Source organism: Hoplias malabaricus, chromosome 17, assembly GCF_029633855.1.
Source record: "Hoplias malabaricus isolate fHopMal1 chromosome 17, fHopMal1.hap1, whole genome shotgun sequence".
In the NCBI taxonomy this organism is placed as follows: domain Eukaryota; kingdom Metazoa; phylum Chordata; class Actinopteri; order Characiformes; family Erythrinidae; genus Hoplias; species Hoplias malabaricus.
The window spans coordinates 24,502,860-24,525,092 of NC_089816.1; the positions used below are offsets into that span (position 1 = coordinate 24,502,860).

The 22,233-nt window shown below is 39.2% G+C and overlaps 1 protein-coding gene across 2 annotated transcripts; it reads right to left on the bottom strand.

The window, feature by feature from the left end:
• Nucleotides 1-19,826, bottom strand: egf (epidermal growth factor). 2 transcript variants are annotated; one of them, XM_066650056.1, is made up of 24 exons: nt 19,637-19,763; nt 16,106-16,305; nt 15,816-15,997; nt 14,768-14,995; nt 13,875-14,080; nt 13,475-13,588; nt 13,208-13,330; nt 11,220-11,342; nt 10,921-11,046; nt 10,483-10,619; nt 9,796-9,947; nt 9,588-9,692; nt 8,649-8,872; nt 8,332-8,499; nt 8,066-8,209; nt 7,828-7,935; nt 7,438-7,554; nt 6,473-6,598; nt 6,202-6,324; nt 5,059-5,224; nt 4,375-4,539; nt 2,626-2,725; nt 2,286-2,388; nt 1-1,911 (listed from the first exon to the last, which is right to left on the bottom strand). In XM_066650056.1, exons 1-24 carry the CDS (start codon nt 19,749-19,751, stop codon nt 1,745-1,747), a joined length of 3,522 nt encoding a protein of 1,173 aa, XP_066506153.1. In that variant the 5' UTR covers nt 19,752-19,763; the 3' UTR covers nt 1-1,744. The 2 variants fall into 2 exon arrangements, with proteins under 2 accessions (XP_066506153.1, XP_066506152.1); XM_066650055.1 differs by lacking the exon at nt 10,921-11,046 and having other exon boundaries at nt 19,637-19,826.
• Nucleotides 19,827-22,233: the final 2,407 nt, after the last annotated feature.

Below are 22,233 nucleotides of genomic sequence, written 5' to 3' on the forward strand. Positions count from 1 at the left end.
TGCGACCCTGAAATGGACATGTGGTAACAAACAATGCATGAATTAATGAGTGAGTGTCTATGAGAAGTGTGTTCTCCCTGTGTCCGTGTGGGTTTCCTCCGGGTGCTCCGGTTTCCTCCCACAGTCCTAAAACACATGTTGGTAGGTGGATTGGCTCAAAATTGTCCGTAGGTGTGAGTGTGTGTCGCCCTGCGAAGGACTGGCGCCCCCTCAAGGTTGTGTTCCTGCTTTGCGCCCAGTGATTCCGTCTAGGCCCCGGATCTCGCGAACCCTGAGTTGGATAAGCGGTCACAGACAATGGTTGTGGTGCTGCTTATTTTCCCTACACACTTCCAACCTGTAACAGTTTTACCCAAATAAGGTCAGCATTGCAAAGCTTTTTCCTTTTCCTTTGGTCTTTATTCATCTTATTATCAGGCTGATATAACAAGTTTAAACATTATACCAGTACAGTGAAATGTAAAGCTTGCCAAAAAAACAACAACAACAACAACAACCTGGGATTACACTGAAACTTAAGTGAAAATAAGTGTCCACACTTTCTGCACTTTTACACAAATACAGCATATTTCTGCTATTTGTAAAACATTGCGGGAATTACATAACTTTTTTGAAAAGGCCACATTTAATTCTCCTATTTTAAATTCACCAAATATACAGTAATGTTAATAAACTATGTGTATATTTCGACTATTAATAATACTTGTGTACAGCTGTATGTTCATATAAATCTATAATACCCTACATAACCTCTATGCAGTTCTAGTCAAAAATGCTATTTACAGTTAGTAAGCAAATAAAAGAGTCAAGCGATCACTAGAGGGCGCTATAGCATATTTGACGGCAAAGAAGTAACGACACGTCCATTCTCCACTCACAAAAGCGTTGTTTCACAGCAATTGTTACACGATTAGACAACTTTTACAGAGCACTGGTAAACATTCTATTTAGTCACAGCAGGTAGGGTTGCAGTCACACAGCTCCAGCTTCACTGGGCGCAAGGCAGGAACACACTCTGGAGGGGGCAACAGTCCTTTCCAGGGCGACACATACTCACACACTCACACTTACGGACACTTTTGAGTCGCCAATCCACCTACCAACGTGTATTTTTGGACCATGGGAGGAAACCGCCGCACCTGGAGAAAACCCACGCAGACAAAAAAGATCCCTGGAGCTGTGTGACAGCAACACCTGCTGCGCCACCGTGCCACCCTAACGTCCATTGTGCTTTTAGAAAATAAAAAAAAATATTTTAAATTAAATAAAATGAAAAATATACAGCAGCAAAATGAGAACAGAGCCAGGCCCACTCTTTGGATGATAAAAATAAAAATCTGTCATCAATGAATCTTCGCTTTACACTGCACACAATTCATTACCACAAGTGTCTTTGATGTTTCTGTTTTTTTGAGGCAATTGTTTCTTCCAGTAATACAACATCATCACATTATGAGTCACTATATATCTTTTAAAATCTCAGGTAAAGTTTGAATTTCACTGCAATAATTGGTAATGCTTCACTTCTCAGCTTCATGTTCATCTTCCTTTGACAGTTTCTTTTCCTTACATCACATACGGATAAAAAATAAGGCTTTTAGAATTATTCAGCACTAAGGTAGCACTTGTACACAGGTAGAAATGTGTATGTGTATAAAAAAAACGACCCCAAACAAATGTATTATCCCAAATATTTAGATGTTCAGTGTAGCCTCTGTACCCGGTTAGCATTAGAATCTAGGGTTCAGAGGACCTGAGGGGTTTTGGGATTCGGGTCTTCTAGAGAGATGAGGTTATCCAGGGGCTTTAGAGGAGTTCCAGGGTTTGAGATAAATGAGTTACAAGAACTTGAAGGCTTTGGCAAATCCAACGGTTTCAGAGTTCCAGCTTCTTCTGAAACAAAATGGTCACCTGCAAAACAAACATATATTGATGCAAGATTCTTTATTATTTTTTAAAATTTTGTTTAAACACAAGCATTTGTGTCCCCTATATTTAAATTATAATAATTTCATAACTGCTGTTTATTTGTGGGTTTGTGTATGTGTGTGTGTGTGTGTGTGTGTGTGTTTGTGTGCATGTACGTGTGTGTGTGTGTGCATGTGTGTGTGTGTGTGTGTGCATGTGTTTGTGCATGTGTTTGTGTGTGTGTGTGTTTGCGTGTGTGTGTGCATGTGTGTGTGTGTGTGCGCATGTGTTTGTGTGTGTGTGTGCATGTGTGTGTGTGTGTGCGTGTGTTTGTGTGCATGTGTGTGTGTGTGCGTGTGTTTGTGTGCGTGTGATACCTGTGTCTGATGAGGAAGATGGACAGGCTGTTTTTCTCTGACAGCTCACAGAATGAAGCATTTTCCCATCTATACATGTTCCACTCTCCAACACTAAATATAACTACATTATAAAAATAAGCATTTATCATCTTTGTCATCTCTAAAATAAAAGTTGCATTTGTAGCTTCACACTTTGGTATGAAAGCGAACGGTATGTATGTTATGCAACTGAATTCATTTTTAAATGGAATGGCATAAACTGTATTATAATTGTATGGAATGGTATGAACAGTTCAAGACCACATTTGGATTACTGCAATATTAATATATTAATAAAAATCACTGCAGCTGAAGTTACCTGTGGAGCGCCGGACAGTGTTTCAGTGATACTCTCCTCACTCATATTTGTCTCACTCATACTGTCCACCGTGGGCTGCTCTTCTACACACCTCCTGCACCTGTATAGAGAATATTTTCTTCAATTATTTTTCAGTTATTTTATGATGATGACATGTTATGTGCTTAACCCATTGTAAACATGTCTGCCCCTGTGTAGAGGACCTATTCTAGGTAGCGTGGGATAATTGGTTCATTAAGGAACTACAACTAAATCAATCTGACTGTCATGCACATTATAGACAATGTGTAAATAATTCTAATAATAATAATCACATTTTTAAATATCTTTGGTACGACCTCATTTGAAAATGTAATTTCAGCTGATAGCACATGACGTTATCCTGTCATTGTAAAAGGAAGGCACTCATTTAAAGTCATTTTCAGAAAATCTAGCCGTGCAGCTGTGCTTGTTATAGTTAATGACTTTCATGTATGTTGTATTTTGTTGTTCACCAATAGGTGGCATGAAAATATCTGCAGTGGCAGAACATTCATGGCAGGGGTGTATTAGGGTGTCCAGGGACAAACACTTCATGCACACATACTCACATTCTCTCATTCACACACACACACACACACACACAGAGACACTCTCTCATATGTATGGAAATGCTGATCGTGAACATCCTCGATTTTCTCCGGAGCTTTCCACGGACCAGTGGCCATCTAACTGACATCAGTGACAAAGCCAATCTGAAGATGCCTCCTTTTTGCTCACACACATACACACAGTAAGTGGCTTTATTACTTTCATGTATGTTAAGGTACGTGTGACCCATCCGTCCACCTGGGGCCTAATAGGCTTTAGAATAAAGCAGGGCTTCATGCAGAACATGACTGTAGTGTGTGTATATGTGTGTATATGTGTAAGTGAGTGTGTGTGTGTGTGTGCTTGAGCATAAGGCGTGTAAGGCTATAGATAGAGAAAATGGAAAAAAAGACAGGGAAAAAAAAAAAGATACAAGCAGCCAAGTGCGAAAGGCAATTTGAAACAGAAAAATTGTCACCCTGTGTAGCGTTTAAATAAGGCTATAGATCAGTGGGTCCATTCTGAGGCCTATTCTGGTCTATTTCGATGCGTAATTGCTGTAGTACAAGCTAAACCAAGCATGTAATTGAAAGCGTGCCACTTTTATGCCAGAGTTAGGGGGCCCTAAACAAGCATGGTTGCTTTGAGAGTCTAAAAAGGGTCATATAAACACCCACAAAGAGAATCAGACACTTAAACGGAGCCAGAAACAAGCGTGTGTGTGTGTGTGTGTGTGGCTGTGTGTCTGTGTGTGTGTGTATGAGAGTGTGTTTTACACCCTACTGACACTTGCTGAAACCAAGGGAAAACATCTTTAATCTTTCATTGGCCTTGGTTTCTGCAAGCCTCCCTGATAAACAATTTAACGCCAGCGGTGTGGCCTGAATTCACACGCGCGCACACACACACACACACTAGGGAAATGTATCTAGATTGCCAGCATTAGAACTTCAAGACTTTTCCATTTCATTTCATTACTTCACTATTGCTTTTTCTCAATTAGTATTTCAAAGTTATGATACATTATGAACGGAAATGCTAAATGTGTTTTATTAACAGCTGTTTTCAATCATTTTATTAGTGATTAAGGAGCTATTTCAATGCTTTATATCATTTAGCATAAGCATTAGTGTTTAGAAGATTAGGGGATCACATCCTACTAATGACTCTCCCTCTGACCTGTAGCAGTAGGTGATGCTGGCAGTAAAGGACAGCAGAAGGACGAGTAACATCACACACACAGCAATGGCTGTATTCTTCCTTTTCTCCTCTTTGGCCTGCTGCAACTCCCACCATTCCAAGTCACTGAACTGACAGCGTTCACCTATAAACCCTGGCACACAGCTACAACACACAGGAACACAGCTAATAAGTAACAGAGCATCTATCTGCTGATGAATATGAAGAAGGTTTATATGAACACAGAAATACAGAAATCTACTAAACAGTACAGAATCATACTTTAAAGATAAAGGCCCTTATTTTAAACAACACTGACATCTACTGGTCACTGGTGGCATATAACAGCTCTCCTGCTAACAGGCTTCTAGACCTAAGTAAGGGAAAATCTCACACACTGTTATAATCTTATTAAAAAGTACTGCTATAATTTCATTTTGTTAAATGCAGGTTATTCATATTTCAGGAATTCTTTCTGAGGATTTTAGATGAGTAAATCAATTTGTAATATATTTTGGACTGGCACCCATGACCAGTGATTCTTACATAAACGGTTCTAGAAAACAATTGAGTTAATATTGTATTTATTTGATGAAGCTTCTGTGTAATCTTCTGATGATTAATGTGCCTGCATTACTATTTAGGAAGGAGTATGTATGCTGTGTATGTTTGGGAAACACTTGCTTGCAGCCATAAGACTCCATGTCAGGGAAGTAGAAACACACTCCATTGTAAAGACAGTAGGACTCATGAGAAGATGGACAACTTTCAACGTCTCTGCGTCGCCACGGATACGTGATCTCCAGCGGACTGCTCATGGTCGGCCTGGAGGAGACATCTTTTGAGTCTTCTGCAGAAAAGTAAAGAGAGAGGGGTAATCTTTTCAGGTGTTTGTGTTCCAGTTAGTGATGTGTCGGTCGCGAACGAACCGGTTCAATGAGCCGGCTCTTGTAAGTGAACGAAGAGAGTCGGTTCCCGTCTAAGACCGAGCCATTTTTTCTAAGGCTTGTCATTCAACCAATCAGAGAACAACAAGCAAGCTCCAACCCTCCAACCCTCCAACCGGAGACACTTGGTTTTCCTGAATGCCAATCTGCCTTCCAAAAATAGTTGAAGAAAATGTTAAATCAGTTAAATGTTTGTTGACAGTTGTGGTTGTTTTAATCACTACCGTTGAATGCTGCTGTTTTGCACTTTGCAGAGTATTTGTTTATTTTATTCCCCAGAAATGGATGATTATTTAATTTAATAAGCTATTTTGTAATACCTACCTTCTGGGTTCCATTTGCTATATTTCAGAGTTTACAAGTGATTTTTTATTAAGGTGTTTAAATAAAAATCCAGTTATTTATACAACTGAATGTGTGAGTGCAATCAGTGAGTTATTACAAGACAGCCATAAAATCAATTGGCCATTGCAACACTATTATTATTTTTAATATTGAACAATAATATTTTGTCCATATAGTCATGTAAAATGTAGGTAATATTGTTCTGTACCAGTGGAAATAAGTGGTAAAACAAAGAGCCATTTAGGATCCGAAAGAGCCGGCTCTTCATGAAGAGCCGAGCCAAAAGACCCGGCTCCCCAAAAAGAGCCGAAATTCCCATCACTAGTTCCAGTGTCTGAAACTGGCTCCCTACTACTATTCCCTACACTGACGCACTATGTGAAACATTATTATAATATACAGGAATATATAAGGAATATACATGATCCCTAATCAGTATTCTCTACATTGGAGCACTACTAGAAAGTCTAAGGCTAACAGTTTATATGTCGGTCCATACATCTGTCTTTCTATCCGTCTGACTTCCTGAGTTTACCATGGCAGCTGAATCCAGAGCCAATGAATCCTTCTTTACACCTGCACTCATATTGTCCCAGTGTGTTCAGACATTCAGCGTTTACGTCACAGCTGTGCAATTCCAACCGGCATTCGTCTATATCTGCAAACACACACACACACGCGCGTGAAAGAAAAGATAAAAGTGCACAGACACATGGCTGGCTCATGAGTGTGTTTAAAAAATAAACTAATTCATAATATTCCTTTCCCCATTCTAGATGAGCGTACATAATGCTGTTTCCCCTCACCTATGCAGTGGTGTCCATCTCCACTGAACCCAGCTCTGCACTGACAGAAATATCCACCTGCAGTGTTCACACACTCAGACAGAACACTCACACACTCCGCCAAGTCTGCTGAGCATTCATCAATATCTTCACACAGACACACACACACACACACACACACATATCATCAATACCGTGTGTGTATGTATGTGTAAAAAACAAACACCAGGATCAATGAAAAAATCTCAATAATTGCTCTCACACACAAAAAAAGAAACACACCACTATACACACATTCTGTAAATAACCTCCTACATTCATCAATCAGTAGTATAAACAAGACCAGCTGAAACACACACACACACACACACACACACACGGTTCATTTAGCAGTTTTAGTGCCAAAAAAGGTAAATGTTAAAAAGAAAAGACAAAATAGTTGGGTTCTGTGACATCACAAATGCTAATTACTTTCCATATATAGGTTGTGGGATATGGAGAGAGGAGTGGGTAGAATATTAAAGTCTTTTAAATCAAAACCTGAGGGATGTTCATTTTTTCAACAAATTGGCCCATTATTATTTTAAGTTGTTTATTCTTTCATTGTATGTAAGCGCTTATCCAGTTCAGTGTCACGGTGGGTCCGGACCCTACCCGGAATCACTGGGCACAAGCCAGGAACACACCCTGGAGGGGGCGCCAGTCCTTCACAGGGTGACACATACTCACACACTCACACCTAGGGACACCTACCAATTTGTTTTTGGACTGTGGGAGGAAACCGAAGCACCTGGATGATACCCACGGGGACACAGGGAGAACACACCAAATTTCTCACAGACAGTGACCCGGAGTGGGAGCTGTGTTACTGTGACACTACCTGCTATGCCACCGTGCCGCGCTTCAAACTAAAAAGCTAAATGCTCTCAAACCTTTGATGGTGATCAAACTCAGTCAGTGTATAGTGTAATTTAAATCCTGCTTACCCACACAGATCTTTCCATCTCCAGTGTAACCACTCACACACCGACAAACCGCACCACCATCCACTAACACACACTGAGCGTTCACATCACAGCTTAACGAGAAGCACTCGTCCTGATCTGGAAATAAATCATCAGCATTATGCTCTTTAATGACACACACTTTAGACAGTTGTCCCAAATGTAGTCAGTCAACCAACATGTGTTAGTCGTCTTAAGATTCCTTATTTATTTTTGCACTGGAACTACAAAGTGTACCTAACAGGAAAGTGTATCCCCAGCAAAATACTTGTCTAAATTATTACACACTTGATTTATCTTTACATCTGAATGTTTTCTGTACTGTTTAATGAGTTTAAATGAGTGTAAAATGTCTGTGATACGTGACTGTACCTGACACCATTTTCTCAGTAAACGTAGGCTCTCTTGAATCTGAGGGCAAGCTTTCATCATTCAGACTTTTATTTTTTAGCTGACCACTCCATTCCCCATCACCTGGCCCTGTCACAGAATCAGAATTACTTCCTTTTCCTTTTCTAACTCCAATATAAATATGCCTTGATAAAATATAAAATATATTAAATAAAATGATATATTGAACATCAAAATGAATGTTTGTTATATGACTGACCTGTGGAGGGTGTTCCTGAGGGCAGACAGGTTTTACCATCAGCTGACAGGACATGCTGTGAGTAACAGGAGCAGCGAACCAATCCCAGTCTGCTCTCACAAATGTGAGAACACCCTCCGTTTCCATGGAGACAGAGATCTGCCCCTATAAGAAAAGCACAATATCAGTTTAGCCCTAGTCCTCTGTTTTCTGTCATTGCAGATGATTTTAGTAATTTCATCCAGACATTTGTGTGTGTGTGTGTGTGTGTGTGTGTGTGTGTATACCTGGTTTAGAGAGTGGATGTATGATGATAATTGCAGCTGGCTGAACAGTTTCTACTCTCAGGCGCTCTAGTCCAGATCCAGTTTTCTTATTCAGACGATAGAGCTGTTTATCAACCCAATCACTGACCCAAAGAGTGTCCTCAAACACTGCCAAAGCAAATGGATTTCCTGCAGACAAAGTACACACACACACACACACACACACACACACATGCACACACACACAGGATGAATTAGCCTTGCTCCAATTCAACTTAAAACAACAAGGTAACAAGACAGAAATGTCCTAAACAACACGCTACAGCCCAGAGCCTCACCTACTTGGTTCTGTGTGAGTGTGAGTCGGTCAGAGCCATCCAGCCTAACAGTCTCTATCAGTCCAGTGGTCAGGTCACTCCAATAGAGCCTCTGGGAACTGAAGTCCAGGGCCAAGCCACTAGGAAAGATCAGACCAGCACTGACCAGCACCTCACGATCTAGACCCTCCAAATTTGACCACTCCACTGCCGGGCGACTGCCCACATCTGTCCAAAACAACTTCCTCCACACACCCAGGCAAAGAGAGTGAAGTCAAATTTATTTGTAAAGACCAGTGTCTTTTGTACATTTGTCCAATTGAGTTGGTCTCATATTTGCTGCAGTAACATCCTATATTTTCCTATAATATAGGATTTACATTACAGAGTGGGCTATTTATATGGATACACCTTAATAAAATGGGAATGGTTGGTGATATTAACTTCCTGTTTGTGGCACATTAGTATATGGGAAGGAGGAAACTTTTCAAGATGGATGGTGACCATTGCGGCCAATTTAGAGTCGGCCATTTTGGTCATGTGACACATCAAACTTATTGGGTATTTCACGTTTTACGTTTTAACGTAACTTTATTCTTCTTTATTCAAAGGCTTCCAGTATCTGTAGTTTCAGGTGCTGCACATGATGTTTTTCTTGTGAAATTCCCAATAAGTTTGATGTGTCACATGACCCTCTTCCCATTGAAAAAACAAAAGTTGGATCCAAAATGGCCGCCATGGTCACCACCCATCTTAAAAAGTTTCCCCCCTCCCATACACTAATGTGCCACAAACAGGAAGTTAATATCACTAACCATTCCCATTGTATTAAGTTGTATCCATATAAATGGCCCACCCTGTAGATGTGGAACATTGCCTTGAGTATTTGATTGTATTCAGCCACACATTACATATCTTGTGTCTATTAAATGTCAATATACATTTTTTTTAACATCTTACTGAGCCTGGGGGTGAACTGCGATCCCTCTGGGCTTTAGGAGCTTCTCAAAAATCAGAACTTTCCTGTCCTGACCATCCAATTCACTGCGGCTTACTGAGGATGAGCTGAAACAAAACACACTTTTTAGACATTGTACCCATCTTCAGTAGTTCTGTTTCTACAGCCTTCAAGATTAAAGTGTGTGTCTTATGCATGTTTGTGGATTACCCTGCATCTGTCCAGTAGAGTTTGCGGTTGACCCAGTCCAGGGCCAGTGCCTCAGGTGACGAGGGCGGCCCAGTGGACAGCAGCTGTTCTCGGGATCCTCCATCCATAGAGATCCTCCCAATGTGCTGCTGTTCAGTGCTGGCAAAGTAAACCTGAGCCAGCACACACACACACACACACACACACACACACACACACATACAGGTACATGCACACATGCAGGTTAGGCTAATCTCTACAAGCTAAAATAAGTAAAATAAGCTGTCAATTATGAGAAATAATATAGTTAAATTCTAAATTTATAAACGCTTACACATAAAAACATGGATTTTTTTTTATGTTCCTTTTGTTTAGACCTAGCATTTTATGCTTCTCACCATTCTAACAGCACGTAAAAATATTTTCTGTATATTTCCAAACTAAGCAGCTTTAATAAATAAATAAATAAAAAGCACTCTACCCAGAGAAAGTTGTTCAATAAAATAGTGTATTAATATATTAACTGTAATGTTGTAAAATAATGGATACGTCACCAATTCTAAAAAAAAATCCATGAGACAGATTTTATTTGGACTGTGATTTCACCCTGTAACCAGTAGATGGCAACCTTTACATAGCGATCAACAGGACACTCAGGTGGACTCCAGAGATCCACATCCGTTGGGTGGTGTGTATGTGTTTGTGTACCATATTCTCCAATGGATCATAGTCCACAGCTCTGAGGGAACCTCCAGGATCCTCCAGAAGTGTCCTGCTCCCTGACCCGTCCAAATTGTCCCTCTTGATGTCCACCCCGTTAGCAAACAGTAAGAAAGCCGGGGGACCTGATTGAGAACATACAGAGTTAAATCAGCCAATAAAGACCATCTCTGAAATGGGTGTGTACTGGAGGTGTATAATATGTATTATAAGTGGACTAAGACAATGATTTTGTTTTATTTCAAAATATCCAAGATTTCATAAATGCTTTATAATTGAATCTAACTCAATCATCATTTTCCAATGAATACATTTTTACGCTCTCAGTTCAGTAAGTATTTCTGTCCACACAAGTTTGGGTGCTTGTGCTGCTTTTGTGTGGGAGTGTGTGTCTGTGTGGGTGGGTGTGTGGTTGTTTGGCTTTGCCTGTGGCTTTGCACTGTTTGCCATCTGGCTGCAGTTGGTATCCAGGTTGGCACTCACACTCCCACCTGCCAGGTGACAGCGTCACACACACCTGACTACAGCCGCCGCCATCTACAGACAGACAGCCTGCAACAGAGATACCCATAAACACACCGCCACACACTTGACTACAGCCACCTCCTGAAACACATACACACTAACACCCACACACAAATGAACACAGCCACCAACATTTACAGAGAGATTAAAGCCACCAACGACACACACATATACATACATACACACACTCACAGTCGCACCTGTACAGGACCATCCATCTGGTTGCAATATAGAGCCCACTGGACAAACACAGACGTCTCCATCTTGAGTGTGTGTACATGCATAATCACAACGTGTGCCATTCTCCACACAAGGCTCAATTTCTGTACACACATGTGGAGACATAAAACACATGGTATTTTGCAGATTATTACAACATACACACCTTGTTCAGAGGTCATTCATTTATTGAATCCAGGGCTAGAGCAGCAGACCTTTTCCATGGCTCTTGGCTCAAGGGGCTAAGCTAACAAGTATATATATATATATATATATATATATATATTTCAATTTATTTGTTACATGCTTCCATCAAACACCTAATGTAATGGATTTAATGTAAAATGGCTTTAAAAAGGACTAAATACAATAAAATAATTAAAAAGAATAATACAAAATTGCCATAAGCTTAGTGTTAACTTACTACTGGAATCCCATAGGAGTGCTAGCAGGAATTAGAATTATTTTAAAGGTTTTCCCAATTCATGGTCTGAAATTAGAGCCTTCTTCTTCTATCCACAGAAATCTTCTTCAACCCCAAAAAACAGCCGCATTCAGAATATATCCCACACTAAATAGCTTCACTTTACTATTATAAAAATAAAATTAAAATAAAATAGACTCCAGTTCAGAACGTTCTGAACAAATGTTTATTTTCCGTCTCAAAACACTATCAGGCCTGACCCCAGCTTCCACAAAGCCAGGTACTTCAGGAGAAACAAGCTTCTTAGCGTGAGACTCCCTCCAATCCCGTTATGATGTCAGTTCCATAATCCCACTCATAATCCTGCCGAAAAGGTGAAAGCGTGCCAGAGGGCTGCCTCGGGAGCGAGTGTCAGGCGGATGTGAAGGACGTGCGGAGGCCCGGCCACACTCACCATCTGTTGATTTACATCCCCAATGCTACAGCGCTACCTCTCTAGAGTATACACTGGACTGTTCCACATATGGACCGGGTTCATTGCACATTCTAAAAGAAAATGTTTCCTGGATGATAATTTATAGGTTCTTCAAATTCAAGCAGAAACAATAGCATTCAGGAACATTTATACTAAAGGTTCTTGAAAGAAACTTGTCTTTAAAAGGATCTTAAAATATTACAGCTTCTAGAAGAACCACAGGAACTATTCCCCATAAGTTTTCCCCATAAAGGAATCTTCATTTTAACAGTGTGTTAACACTTCTGGCAGAAACTATGAAAAATAGAAAAATGTGTACAATGTGTGATTAGGAAAAATTTTTGTTTTTTTGGGGTCCAATCTTGAGGATATTGATAAGATACCATGTTCTGCTACACTGCAGTAGAAAACTGGGCACTACTTTTTTTCTATACTATAAACCATGGTCATCCCCAATATAAGAACAAGAGAGAGAAAGAGGGAGTGAGCGAGAGAGAGAGAGAGAAGAGAGAAACAGAGAGTGGGAGAGAGAGGAAACACTGTGTGAGCTGGAGGTTAAGCTGTTGGCCCTTGGTGTTGCTGTACTCTTAACCTGCTTAATGCTGTAAAGCTGCTGACTAAATATGTTCCCTATTACTGATGTCACCTCCCTCATCATCTAATCACAGGCCACACACAAATACAGCCACAACAATACAGCCAAAGACACGCCTGTCTGCGGGGCTAGCTAGCTATCAGACTGTCTCACTGACCTGTTGTCTGTCTGGTAAACTCACTATGTGCATGTAGCAATAATATAGTTTAAACCAATCAGATTCGTTATAATATTCAAAATATTTTTAAAAATGAAACTTAAACTCTCATAATACACTGAATCTCTTTCTAAAGAGTTCTCATTACACTGTGTCAATGCGGATACACTGATTGATGTGGCCTTGCTCCATTTCTTATATCGTTACCTGTCCAAATGGCAATTTATTTATATATTTATGTAATAAATTTGCATGTGTTAATATACATGTTATTTTCTTATAACATTAAGCATACAATAATCTTCTCCTCACTCCTACCTCGGCAGGTTTTAGCATCAGAAAGTAGCAGGTAGCCTTTGGGGCAGGTGCAGAAATAAGAGCCCGGAACATTCTCGCAGCCCAAAGAGCAGCCATGATTCCACAGAGCACACTCATTTATATCTGCAACACACCGAGAGATACATATCAGATTTTTCAAATTACATCACAGTAACATAGCAATGATTTCAATTCCTGCTGCTGTAACTGTCCTAATGTGTGTGTGTGGGGGATACATATATATATATATATATTGTTGCTGTGTACCTTCACAGTAGTCGCCCTGTTTGCTGAGAGTGAAGCCTGTTCTGCATTTACACTTGTTGGACCCAGGCATGGAACACACACTTACACAGTCATCCATCTGAGGGTCACAACCACCTCGACACAACAAAACAAAAATACAGGCCATCGTTACAGGGCATAGCAATACAATACATTTAATATTGTATGCAAAAGTCTAGAATGGTGGTGCAATGGCCTTTAGTGTTTCGTTGAGAGGTCATAGTTTAAATCCTAGATGATGATGTTAAGTACAGTGCCATTGTGTGAAAAATGTCTTTCTTAATATTTTAAGTCATTCTTCTCTAAATTTAAATCAAATGTTACTATAGAGAATTCATAAAGACACATGTTTGGACAGTATTGTGCTGTATTTAAAACTAACCAGAAGTGTGGGGAGAAATGACTTCTGCTGTTGGTTGATTGAAGGGGTGGATCACTTTAACATCAGTAGGAGGATGCTGTAGCTGGATGGAGCTGATTTTTTCTGGTGGAACTCCAGTGTATTTGTTAATTCTTGTTATACTGTTAGATGTGGAGTTTGTTATATACATATATTCCAGGAACACAGACATCTTCAGAGATTTCAACCTGGTGAATTTCAGTAAAGCTCTAATCAGTATTCATGTTCAAGATGAAGAAGCAGAAATCAAGATGAGTTTAAATTCCTAAGCTGTGATTGCAGTTAATTTAATTAACCTTTCGCTGGCACAGATCTTATCAGCCATGTAAATCTGTTTTTCTGAATTAATTGAAACAAATAAGAATGAAAAGGGTGGATTGTAAACTTGCAGTTCATACAACTTATTTATTGATGTCATACGAAAATAAAATTTGTCCTGACTAATACATGCTACTACTGAATGTAAACCAGATGTCAACATAGTTAATTAAGTATGTAATAATATGTATAGCAAATGTTACAATAAATTGCAAACACATTACACATATAAAAAGTTAAAGAGCATATTTGATTGAAAAAAAACACAATTTATTTTCTGGTAAATAGCTAGCTTCATTGGCTAATTATAACTAGACATGTTTGACAGCTGTTAAAACAGCTGATATTGCCAGTCATTTTTATGTTGTGTTAGCTTGTTAGTTACTCTTATTTGTACTCTTTTGACATTGAAATGATAAGGCTAAATACCATATTTCAGATGGTTTTCTATATGAAAAATGCTAGCTAATTAATCAATCATGCTAACTACTGGATAGATGTGTTGCATTCACATTTTTTACATTAATCCGAACTGAAATCATAAACCGCAGTATTACCTTAAGGGCTGACTAACAACACTGATGATGTTGCCATTGTAATCACATGAACCCAAAACACCGGGTTTGCCGGAACCCTGCTGAACCCAGAAAAGTCTCCTGTCCACAGGGTCCACAGCCAAGGCCAGCAGTTTACTTGGCACCTTAAGCACAGTGGTCCTCACTCCTCCTTTAGTGTCTGAGCGCTGGATACTGGGAGTTACTCCAGCAGACACCCAGAACAGAAATCTACATCATCAAAACAAAAACCTTTCAAATGAAAATATTTTACTATGTCAGGGACAAGTAAAAGCAGTTATTGTAGCTTACATTATGATGAATGATCTACAGAATATCATTAATAGAATTGAATTTTAATGTGCAAAGGACGTGTATACTGTAAAATAAAGAATGCAAAAATGAATAAGAAATATTTTTAGTGACACAAGTTCTCTGTAAATTCAACAGATGACCACAAAATAGCAGACAGGGTTAGGCTGTGTGAAAGCAGCTTTTTGATGAGTATCTGAGGGCAGAGGAAGGCTAAGACCGTGCCAGGTCTGGTTGGACAGTCAGATTACACCTATGTGCCAACCATGTCTGGAAGAATGTGAGTGTCTGAGCACTCCCTGCCCTCATAGCTAATGCGCTAACATGCTAACGTGCTAACAGTGTGCTGTGTGAGTGAATCATCAAGAGAAGTGACAAGTGTTAGTCATTCGCCCTCTGTGGTTGCAGTCTTCCAGCACATAACTGGCCACATTTAAACAAACACTGGGCATGTTGTTGTGGGTGCTCTGGCTAACCTTTTGACCCTTAAAGTTTGACTAGCTGCCCATGATCACTTGTGTGGTTTTCACATTTGCGCATTAAATGTGATGTAACAGTTTCAATACTGTACACTTTAGCTTCCATTTACTCTGTGACACATACATGACTACATACATTAGCATTACAGTATATTTACTGATACATTTCATATTACAAGTAATTAAACATTGTACCAATCTGATTTAATGTTTTATCTTCTGTGAATGTATAAGCTACAGAATTTTATCACCATTGTTACCTTTCATTTGGGTCAATAACCAGACTACTAGGCTGAGAGAGATCTCTTAGGATGGTCTTTTTATTTTTCCCATCACTGTCCACTCTCTGGATCATCCCTCTTTTCCTGCTGCTCCAGAATATTGACTTCTCTATCCAATCCACAGCCATTCCTGAGATTCCTTTCCCCAGTGTTAGAAGTTTCTGGAAAGATGGAATATAATCTCAGTAAGCATTTGTGGCTTAGCTAGCTTACTCTCATCCCTGTTCCTATGCCCTTTTTGAAGTGAACTTACACCCAAATACAAGTACCTTTCTGTGCTTTCCGTCCAAACCTGCCCGGCTAAGGACCCCAGTGTGTGTGTTTATCCAGTACACTCTCCCTGCCCTGAAATCGATGTCCAGCAGGATGGCCTTTCCCACTCCAGACACGACTTGCTCCTGACCACTGCCATCCAGATTCATCTGCAAAATGGCATTTCCTAGGCCAACAAGCAGGTAAGGCTCTGGATCTTTCAGCAACAAATACAAAACAAGAGTGATATTTTTCTTCTTAGCAAATACACTAATGTACACCAATTAGCATTATTAATCTATCATGGCCTTGCTTAATCAACATATGTGTGCTATCTATATATAGATACCTTACTTTTGACTGTAAGTTATTTTGCTACAGGTATATAACAAGAGATTTGTGCATTGGCCCAAAGCTCTTTGTAGCTGGCTTTAAGTCAGGTTTTTTGTCCAGAGGCTTTAAGAAGGCAAACTGGGGTTGTTGCACTTTTGGTTAAATGGGCTTACAGAAACACCCGCTTAACACTGCATGGCTATAAAAGTTATTTACCACTTGTGAAGTCCTCAAAGAAACCCATTTAATCACTCAGTTCAGTTTAGGACTTACTTTGAGTAAATAATGGTTAGCAACAATGTGTTACATTTGATGTTAGTGAGGAATAAATAAGGAAAAATACAGATGTTTAGGGGTTTAAAATGGATTTGAAGTTTTGGAAGTGAAACTCTCCTAAAATATAATTTCCATGCAAAATCATAAAATACAATGAGAATTTCTGAAGTAGTTTAAGGTCACCATGATTGATTCCCAGTATCATCTATAGGGGTATAAAGCCAGTATTGTGCTGAGGAGCAGCAGAACAGGTTTCTCTGCAGTGATGGAGCACTATTCTATACTTTTGTGATGAGTTTGATTAGTGTTTAATCCAAAAGCTCACCTACAGGTAGAAGGTTGAGTTAGGCAGAATTCAATCAAATTCTCAGAACTGTGACTATAGAAACTGTTATGAGGCAAACTACATATGAATATATTTTTGTCAGAGGAAATATTTGATGAAGTTGATGACAGGTTGTGTTGTGGGTATGCAAGAAAATGGGAAACATTCAGTTTTAGCCTGTATTGTGTTCCAATGTCCCAGAGTCAATTATAATTTTTCAATCATTTTCTGTAACTGCTTTATCCTGTTTAGGGTCGCAGAGTGTCCTGAGCCTACCCCGAATCTCTGAGCGTAAGGCAGGAACACACCCTGAACAGGCCAATTATAATTTTGCACAATGGATTCAGTATTGTATTCTTCCAGCAATACAATGAGACAAAAGCAAGTAAATGACTGTCAGAATGTTTTAAAAGCTGGACCTCTTGGTGACAAATCAGCTGTGATAGCCAACCAAATAGATGTTTGCTTAGTGGAAGATATTTTGTTCCCTTCAGCAGGTGAATTAATGCTGCCCTGTGACAGGCCTTTTCACGCTTTAATGCGGCGAAGTTCACGGCCAGCTCGGATGCCAGTGGAAGAAAAGCTGCCGTTACCCCGGCAACAAGTGTGATAATGGAAGCTTTTCACGTTGAGCTGAGGTTACTCCAGCAGATTACACAAAGACGCTGCTGTGTTGCTAGGGCTGAAGGATAGAAGCCAGAATAAGCACAGGCGACGCTCAATAGTTTCATATCTTTCAAAAAAAACACCTTATTGTTTGTAGATGGACAAGGTTTCAATGATTACATTTTCGTTTTTGTTCACCATTGAATAAGGCTTTTCTAAGGTTGCTCTTAACCTGCTCAAATTTACTGTAGACATGTGAAAATATATTTAGGTTGATTCAAATAGCTCCTTCCTTAATAAAATAAAGTGCAACCTACATACTCAAATAAGTAGCAAAAATTATATATTGCTAAATAATATATTTACGTTTCAGTCAGTTTTAAATAAAACGTTTGAAAAAGAAAGTGGACTTAAGACAGCCACAGCTAACGTGTTTGAAGAAATGCACTTGATTAAGTCTAAACTGAAGAGATATGATAAGTTTGTATGCTAGCTCCTGTCTCAAGAGACTATTGAACAAAGCAAAAAGTTTGCCCCATTTGTCCCAAATGTAAATAAAAAGCATGTGGTGTCCAAAATTAGCTTCTTTAGCTATGGGGCTAATTGGTTATGTACTGAGAAAATTAAACATAGCTAGCATGCTGTTGTTCATGTTAAAATATATCAAGTAATAGGAAAATACATAGCCAAGTGTATTTGAGATTCAAATCTCAGCATAGTGTGTGAGGAAAGTTTGGTAGTTTGGATTGTACTTAAAGGATGCTAATTGTTTCTGTACGTTTCTGCTGCTTTGAGCTATGCTAGCATGGTATCTCCAGTGTACAAAGGAAGCAAACTTCACAAACCAAACAGCTATTAGCTAATTAGTGTAAACTGGATTTTTTGACAGACTATGGCTATGTTCACATTACACGCCTAATTTATTGATTTGATCTTCATGGTTCACATTCATAAATTTAAGTGACTTCCATCTGTCTCTGGTGGAGATTGGCCTTTGAATGAAAATGTTTTCTTTGGTGCTTGAATAAAAAAAAATGATCGTGTTTAAACATGTTTAGAAATATATACAAACCAGCAATGCTTGCCTGTATTTGCCATCCTACATACTGTAGATTCAAACACCTATTTTTAGCACACCAAAGGCAATGCCATAATCTCAGGCTTAGCTCTAATCTAATATGATGAGTGATGACTGTGCCTGGTAAAGATTGCACAAGCACTTCTTCTTCATCTAGCATGCCTTAATCAGAGCACGGGAAAAACACACTTCACACTTTTGCACAAACTGTGGTTCAAGCCATTGCAACATTATTTATTAATCCAGTGTTAATACTGTGCCACTGAAACATCTGGACACATTTATTCATAGAAGGTTGTTTTATTCATTAAATATTTTTTTATTCTGGACACATTTATTCAAAGTCCCACTTTGTCTAGTTGCAGTTTTACACTGTTTTTTTCCCAGGCAACTTCATGTGAATAATCATTTTCCATAACTTATTGATAATTTTTGTTTTGAAACCTTATTTGAATTTAACCCCTGCCATTTATATTGTGTTTAAACCTTCTCAAAGAACAGGTCAAGTGTTAGCCATCATCTACTCCTTTATCAAAGGTTAGTTACCAGACATTTGGTTAAAAACCATTTAGCATATGTACAATCACAATCACAGTTTGGTTTAGCTGTCTTTTAGCTCTTCGTCAATGGTCTGAACACATAGTCACTCTTAACTAGATGTTTTTTGGACAGTGTGCCACTCTAAGCTAAGCTAAAATTCCCAGAAACCCCTCTTTGCCTGACACACTCATTCTGACTAAGCAAATATTATTGGCCAATGGCATAATTTTAGAATATATTTTATAGGAGGCTCATTACAGTCGATACAAACTAAATCTACACATGCCATGTGTATGGTAAGCACTTCCAATTAAATGTGCAATTAGTGAGCACCCTGCATATGATAATCTTGTCATTGTATTACAATTGTGCATTTTGAAGTTTACTCACCTGCACAGCTCCAGTTGTCTGCAGCCCAGCATGATGAAATTTTTGTTTGACCACAGATGGTTAGGTCCACCATGAGCCACAGGTACACTATGGCAGCTAACGTCCACCAAAACATTCCCAATAGCCAAAAGCCTCAGTGCATGCAAGCTTGTGTTCTCAGTCGTTTCCTCGGCCGCAGTGCCACGGCAACCATCCGTGACCTCTGTGCATCTTCCACTTGGGCCTCAGCATAGGTCAGCAGTGTGAGAGTGGACAAAACAGGACAAAACATCCAAAGACACATTTACATAACTGAGCCAGTGGAAAGTAGATGTTTCTCCACACCAAGCAGAGCAAAATTGGAGCCTAAAACTTCAGAAAAAGCCTTAAGGGGTTTGTCCAGAGCCTACCACAAACACACACACACATACTCACACACACTTGCACACACAGTGCTCTAGTCTCCCTGGCCTGCTTGTACTCTGGCTGTTTTGGAAGCAAAGTATGAAATTCCTGACTGACCCGTGGTGAATCTGAGCTTGCTCTGTTTTTCCCTCCCACTGTTAAAGTTTCAACCTAAACTCAGAAGACACTAAATGCCATCAGTGAGAATAACACACGGCTGCTATTGCGGCAAGGAGTGGAGAATACCCACCCAAAACCCACCATCTGCATGCGTGTGTGCAAGGTTTTTTATTTTTATTTATTTATTTTTTGACAGTTCCAGCATGAAATTGTCATGACTTCAGAATAAAATCAAACTGTCGCTGTCCTAAACGACCAACAATAGGCCCCTACATTTATAATCTGCTTGTTTTTTTCCCAATTTTTTATTTCTTTCAGTTCTATACAAGTGAAACCCTTAACCACTATATATAATATTTTAACAGTTTTATTATCCACCTTTTGCCTTTCTTAAAGCTTTCACTCTTTTCTGAAAGTACAGTTTCAATGCACATGCAATGATGTTAAATGTGGGGCTCTGGAGTGGGCAGTGCATTGTTCTCAGTCCCTTGATTTTCGCCTTTCCCCCCAAAGTGTACTTTATTTTGCTGGCCTGTCCAGTCGTGCATGTTTGTTAGGACTCATATCATGTTTACACATTATGAAAAAGCATGGTTAAAAGCTTGGTGCTACCAAAGTTTTGGTTGGCTGAGAATGTTCTCAGTATCTGTCTGGACTCTGCCTGGGATAATGCAGTAATCCTGCATTTCTCTGTGTTTGTTTACCCTGTGAAACAGTCCTTTTATTCTGTGGATAAATGTCATATTGTTATTTGCAGTGTGGCATGTCCCCTGGGAAAAAAACGCTGGCATGAAAACAAAACAACAGCCTCCCTGTAGTCCCACTTAAAGTGAACAGGAAATGCATCACAGTTGTCTTACTCACATGAACTTGTAGCCTGCTGAGAGATATTCTGTTTTAATCAGGTGACTCTTCTCTCCTCCTAGAAAATGTTAATATGAACCAAGTGTGTGCTGAAGTATTAAGTTCCTCACAGAGCTGCACTGGAGGTTCTTAGTGCCTTCTGCAACTGTCAGCAAAGGAACCTAATTGTGGGTTTTTTTTTTTTTGTAGCATTTTTTTGTCTACAAGAAAATGTTAATGTTAAAAGTGTAGAAGTCAAGGAATTTTATGAGGATTTGAGCTTGATAGAAAATAATTGTAGCATTTACAAAAATGCAAATGATGCTTTTACTCCCTGCAAATCAAGACTGTTCAGAAAACAGTCTTTCCTCCAGCTGTAAGGAATTTATTAAAAAAATATTAAAACAACTGTCAGAAAAAAGCCAGAAGGGCAGTTTTAAAGAGAATTATACAGAAAGTAAAAACAAATGTAAATTAAATAAATAGTTATAATTAGCTAGTTTATTACTCAATGAATTAATCTTATTGTATCTTAAAAACCTATTATTATTATTTTTTTAATTAATTCATTCATTCATTCATTGTCTGGTGGGTCCAAAGCTGAAATTGCTGTGCGCAAGGCAGGAACACACCCTGAAGGGGGTGCTAGTTCATGATGGGGCATCACATACTCACCCACACTCACACTATACTTGCCTATATATTTCAACATTTTGAGGTTTTTTTGTTTTTGGGGGGGACTGTGGAAGGAAATCAGAGCACCCAGAGGAAAGCCATGCAGACACAGGGAGAACACACCAAACACCTAACAGATGAGGCAGGGCTCGAACCTACAGCCCCAGCAACCCACAACACTACTTCTTGCGCCACCATGCCACCTGTTATATTTTAAAAATAGACATTTGGTGCTCCTACATATTGTTTAGGAACACAACAGAAATCCCTCTGTCAAAGATGTAGAGTTCATGTGGAAATTATTACACTTATTTCTCTCTCCATGTTAATGTGACAGGTGGAAATGCTGGCACTGTCTGGAAATACGTATACAGTTGGATATAGATCCGTAGGGGTTTTCATGGGAATTGTCTTACAGCACCATCTTCCCATAAAATGATTTCCAAAATGGTGCAAATCAGAAATGTTATTCTACAGAATACACTGAGCATGTGCATACGCCATGAACTGACTGACACTTAATACACTTAATAAAACTGCGATTCCAATAAAATATATTCAGTTGAGATGCTTTA

Excerpts from the sequence above, each read along its gene's own strand:
- egf (XM_066650056.1), bottom strand. The coding sequence starts at position 19,751 with ATGTTTTGGTGGACGTTAGCTGCCATAGTGTACCTGTGGCTCATGGTG. Across the intron at positions 13,331-13,474 it reads ACAGGGCGACTACTGTGAAG|ATATAAATGAGTGTGCTCTG; the intron begins GTACACAGCAAC and ends GGTGTGTTGCAG. Across the intron at positions 2,389-2,625 it reads CACTGTCCGGCGCTCCACAG|TTATATTTAGTGTTGGAGAG; the intron begins GTAACTTCAGCT and ends TTTATAATGTAG.